Genomic DNA, 5831 nt, shown 5'->3' on the forward strand with positions numbered 1-5831 from the left:
TTCCCCCACCCCAAGACCAGTCAGCAAGCAGACACTTCAGGATGAGTCTGCAACAGCCCATACCAAGTTGGGGAAAACATCCTAAAACCAGGTTCAGCTTAACCACATTGGAGGTCTGGCTGGGCACAAAGTTTCATCAAGAGGTTTTAGCTGGGGTGCATTTCACTGTTTTACAGGAAAGGCTATGCTGCAGCCTGCAAAGTGCGACGATATCGAGTTTACTGGTCAAATTAATTAGTACTCAATTCTGTGTTGGTGCAGGTCCACTGCTCCAATTAAACATGCTTAAATTAGACTAGACATCTCAACACTACTGTGATTTACAAGTTCTGTTCAGGTGTCTTAGATCATTACATCTCAGCATCTTGACTGTGCAATTAATGAAAACATTAAACTAAGATGGAATCTCTATAGTGAAAGTGTTGACTTGAATATCCATTTACCACGTACTGAAATTGTCATCCTGCTTTCCGGGTTATATTTTTAGTTTGAAAGCTATACCTGTGTACTATACGTATAATATTATATGGAAAACAATCTAGTGCACAGCTTCAGCTACTTTAGCAACATCTAAGTGAAGAACAGGAATTCAAAAATATCCGTTCAAATCTGTAATGCAGAAAGGTAGTGCTATGCAAGTGCTATGAATTATCAGTAAGTTCTGCTACCAGCTTGCCTTGTGAGATGAAAAAAACTAGGAATATATACAAAAATTTTAGTTTAAATAGAAAGCAGAGGTATTGGGAAAAAAAAGAAACAACCAAACAACAAGAAACCCCATACATCACACTTCTGAATCTCCCCATTGGCATAAGGCTTGAAATGACTAGAAAATCAGTTTCAAAACCACCAATTTAATCATAAAGCCAGCGAACAGGGTTAGTATTTGCTAAGATAGTTATAAAATGATGCCTTTTAACCAAGACAAACATTAAAATTTATTTTCCAGGCTAGAAATTATGGTCAAAGTACAGAAGAAAGTAATAATCATGCATAGAACTAAAGTATTTTGAACTAGTTGCTTGCACAGGTGCAAAGATTTGCCGAGAAAGTCTGTAGTTTGAAGACTCACACTGAAGATATGTTTTCCATATAGTTGAGAGGCTGTGTGTCAGAATTTAAACACTGATAAACATTATGAAATCACAGGCATCGTAGGTCACTTGAAATGAGAGCCGGTCTGACAATTACAGTTAGCACCTAGAGGTCTCACTAAAGGAAAATAGAGCTACAAACACACCTCTCCTACTACCATTTAAGATATGTAAACAAGATTGGGAAGAGATATTTATTAACTAGGTCAGGCCATTCCGTTTGGAATGGTTGTTTTTAGACAAATGAAAATAACTGCAAAAAAAAAAAAAGACGAAATAGGCATAAGGAAAACAGATTTGTCTCCACCTACAATTAAGCTTTGTGTGAAGTGAGTAAGAAAATTAGGCTGAGAGGGCTGAATGGCACAGACCGCGTTAACAAAAGACGGAGTGGTACAGAAACATCAAATAGGGATTTGAAATCGAGACAGATTGAAGTCTTACGTATTTCTGGATGCCTGAGTTCATCTTGGGATGCACAGGGAGAAGTGCGAGGATGCTGGGCATTTTCCCCCCATGGAAGATTGGTTTTACAGTTAATCTTCTAGTTGGCTCATTTATCCCGCAAAGAACGCATCAAAACCTGTGCCATCATATCATCTTCATCAGCGTCATAATCCTACGAACAAAGGGTACAGAAATTCTTTTACTGCAACAGCCATGCTGGTTAACACAACACCAGATAAGAAGAGAGAAAAGCTGTCTTTTCCTTCGACTCGGCAGTAATTCATTTTCTCTCGCGATACCATCCACATGGATGAGATTACGCAGTAGTGGCTATGTTAAAAAAAAAAAAAAAAGCTGTGTTTTAAGAGTCAGCAGGCAGTATTCCAAGGGTGAGGAAACACATACCACAAAAGTATCATAGGAAAAGCGATGTCGTCTTTGAAGGTGCTCCATGAAGTTAGCACTCCTGTAATTTGGATCTCCCCACGGCATTGAGGCACAAATTGGGCAAACCTTCAAGAAAAACCAAAAAAACAGCCAATTAAGCCCCAATGGTTAAGTGCCTTAAAATTTACAGTAGGAAGGGCAGGACAGAGACAGCACGGAAGATGGAATTTCGAGGTTTGTGACAACTGCTATTCTATATGCAAAGTGATGCCACATACTTTGCTGGGATATTTAATACAAAAGCTTTAGATAACTCTGAATAATTTTAATTCATGTCTTAGATCTCTGAAATGGAACTTCTTACTCTTCTCCCTACATTCCAAAAATCAGAATTAACTACAGCTGTTCATTTTAGAAGATTCCAGCTTTTAGTTCTCAGTAGCAAAAAAGTTTCCTTGATCACCTTTGCAAAGATCACTTCTCTCCAAGAGAAAAAACACACAAATCTTTTCTAAATAATTTGAAATTCCCAAAAACTTGCCAGAAAAAAAATGTTTCAATTTCAATCTCACTTTTTGCAATTCCTCTTACATGAGAGGGAATATCAAGCAGATTAAGGATTACTAGAATGATAAACTATTTTTTGCAAGCATTTTCCCCAATCATTTCAACCTTCTTGCTGAAAAAAAGCAGAGGGGAAAGTTAAATTTCTGTCTTGTTTTTTGAAATTATATTTTATTAATTTCATATTTGTTACTGTGCCAAATTAACTTCGATCACCAGCCATTTTTCAAATATGAAAGAAGGATGTGATCTCGCTGCAACAGGAACAGACTTGTCACCTCCAGAGAATTTATCGAAAATCAACATCAAAGTTATATAAAAGTTAAATGCATGAACGGCATACCCACATTTGACTTTAACAGAAATAATTATAAATACGTACTTAACTTTAAGAGTCTCTAATTCATTGTTTCAAAGGGATTTAAGACTAGACTTCATTGCAATTCTCGCACCAAGACTTTTTATTACCACTTGTTTTGCATCCATGGTGTGCAACGTTTTGCAGTGTTCAACTAGTCCTTCTTGATCAAAGTTTTTCTCGCTGCAATACGGACAAGGAAAGGTAAAGCGATTTGGGAAGTTCCTGGTTGGGGGAGGAGAAAAAGAGGTTATGTATCACTGCAGGAAAGTTAAAAGGAAAAGCTTTAGGACTCGATACACAGAAGTTGTCTTACCATCTCTTTAAAATACAAATTATTAAAAGCAATTTTATTCTACACAGTTAAGACCACCTAATTTTAACAATCAGCTTAAAAATATCATGCACGTTTCCACAGAACAATAGTTCCTCTACACACATTATAAATTCCATTTATCACTTTTTCTTTTTAATGCACAGGCTACCACCCAGTGTGCCACAACGCAGATGAGCACACTGCGGAAAATCCCAACTTCCCCTCATTCTGAGTGACCACGACGGTGGTTTAACACCCGCCAGCAACTCAGCACTACGCAGCTGCTCGCCTGCTCCTCTCCCTGCAAGGTGGGATTGGAGGAGAACCGGAAAAAAGTAAAGCTTGAGGGTCGAGAACAGTTTAATAATGGAAATTAAAATGTAATAATAGCAGTGAAAAGGAAGATAACGAGAGAAATAAAACCCAAGAAAAAAGAAGCGACATACAGGCCCTGAGCAACGTTCTGCTTGCCCTCAGCCACCTCCCCCCACTTCATACATGGAGCTGACATCTCATGGGGCAGGTGTCCCTCTGGGCAGTTTGGGCCAGCTTCCCTGGCCATGCCCCCTCTCACTCCCTGAGCACCTCCTTGCTGGCAGAGCATGGGGGAGCTGAAAAATCCTTGATTTGGGATAAGCACTGCTTCACAAAGAGCTAGAACATCGGTGTGTTATCAACACTGTTCTCAGGCTAAATCCAAACCACAGCATGGCACCAGCTCCCAGGAAGAAAATTTACTCTGTCCCAGACAAAACCAGGACAGTAAAATCAAGAGACAGAATGACAGAGCTTATTTAAAAAAATAGCTACTTTTACTGAGTACCCTGATCTCGTGTCTTGTGCATGGACTAAGTAGAATACAAAACAGCTTGCCTGTGCACAGTCAGGATTAAGGCTTAGCTTCTAAATATGCGAGAGGATTAGAACAATTAACAGCCAAACTGAGCAAAGAGGTAAAGTCCACTTTTATTTCAAAACCTTTTTTGGTGACAAAGAGAGAGAAGTATTTCCAGAGAAGGGCTATTTACCTGGTGTTGTGAAGTGGTTCTTTAGTTACGGCTTTCACACCTTCCATTATATAATTCTGGTACTTCGAACAAGAAGCTGCATGGCTACGCATCTTTGAGAGATACATCTGTGCAGGCAACAATTGCAAGGCAAGGTTATTTTAAAACTATTTGCAGTTACTTCTACACTTGGAAGCATAAGTAGTAAACACATAAAACAAAGCAGCTTTCTGCCGAGTGCTGAAGCAAGAAAACCCAAACACTTTGGCTGTCGAGGTGGAAAGCTTTGCTATTACAGATTAGTTAACCTGGAACTCTGCCGCCTGTCATATTTTACAAATATAACAGTGTTTAGAACAGTTTACCTTTCTTAAATTACACTATGGTATTAAAAAACATTTCTTCATATAAAGGCAGCTTACCTAGTCACTGAGAAGAAACAACGTATGGAAGATAATTTGGCTTTTCATACACACCTTGGTGTAGACCGATTACTAATTGTCCAATCTCATTAAACAAAATTCAAGTTTACAATAAAGAAATCTTTAATTCAAGACAGAGTAGTTTTCTATCAGCTGGAATGAAGACAGAATGAAGAGACTACCTAGAAACAGAAAGTGAAATTAACTGAACTGTCACCCTCCCCTTAGTGTCTCCAATTATGCTTTCCACATCGTATTGCCATCTGCTAGGAAATTTTCCTACACATTCAATTACCACTAAAAAGCCCACCCTTGCAAAGAGAACAGAAATGGCAGGAATGATGCCACACCGGTATCCCACATGCAGGACACAAACAATAAGCCTATGGAACACACCATTCGTATGGGACAACTTTGACTCATAACCATTTCAAACGAAGCCGATGAATTTCTCCTTAAGAGGCAGAGAGACCAATATCTAAAACCCCTGCCAAATGTTTCATTACAACATTTCATTACAACAGAAGCAACTTCAGAAGGACTGTTTTACTACGACTTTAAAATCTGTGTCTTTTATTTGAAATTCACCTCCTGAAGAGATAACAATAAAAAAAAAAGCTGTGAAAAAACAACTGTGTGCAGCCGATCTAAAATATCTCTAGCACTTAGCAGAACATGTATTTTGACTTGATTCTGCAGAAAGCAAGTGCTTTATTTCTTCCTAGGCAGTACAGCCAAGCAGGCACACCTCATGCACTTGATTTCCAAATACTTTCATACTTTTTTATTGCAGCCATTGCAAGTGGTTTCTGTCGTTTCAATTTGCTTTTCCAAGTCCAGAGCTCTGCTACCAGGTGACAGGGTACTGCGGCACACGCCGCAAACAGGCTTTTTTGGCTTAAGACATTCTTGCAGGCATGGAGTGCAAAAGCTGGGTGGGAGAAAAACAGTAGGTGGTGAGAACAGCCCTCCTGGATACACAGCATAAATATCCAGGGCCCTTCCACGTCTTTTCCCTTAAGCGATAACAGAGTCTCAAGAAAAGACACCTATCAACCAGCGGCCGGCCGACCCTGCGCAGGAGGGCAGGAGTCTAGGTGGTCGCGCTCAGCGGCCTTTGGGCAGCGCTCTGCTTTCGGTTCCCACATCCTTCAGGAAGAAAAGGAATCAAAAGCGAAACAACACGACAGCTGTTCTCCTTGCTGGATTTTTTTCTCTCCCTTCTCTTTCCGTGGA

General features: G+C 39.5%; 1 protein-coding gene across 1 annotated transcript; it reads right to left on the reverse strand.

The window, feature by feature from the left end:
- Positions 1–1493: 1493 nt before the first annotated feature.
- RNF114 (ring finger protein 114) lies at positions 1494–5522 on the reverse strand. The gene is made up of 5 exons (XM_009867154.1): positions 5376–5522; positions 4195–4301; positions 2961–3075; positions 1947–2054; positions 1494–1713 (listed from the first exon to the last, which is right to left on the reverse strand). Exons 2-5 carry the CDS (start codon positions 4299–4301, stop codon positions 1648–1650), a joined length of 396 nt encoding a protein of 131 aa, XP_009865456.1. The 5' UTR covers positions 5376–5522; the 3' UTR covers positions 1494–1647.
- Positions 5523–5831: the final 309 nt, after the last annotated feature.

This window comes from Apaloderma vittatum, unplaced genomic scaffold, assembly GCF_000703405.1.
Source record: "Apaloderma vittatum isolate BGI_N311 unplaced genomic scaffold, ASM70340v1 scaffold18883, whole genome shotgun sequence".
Taxonomy (NCBI): domain Eukaryota; kingdom Metazoa; phylum Chordata; class Aves; order Trogoniformes; family Trogonidae; genus Apaloderma; species Apaloderma vittatum.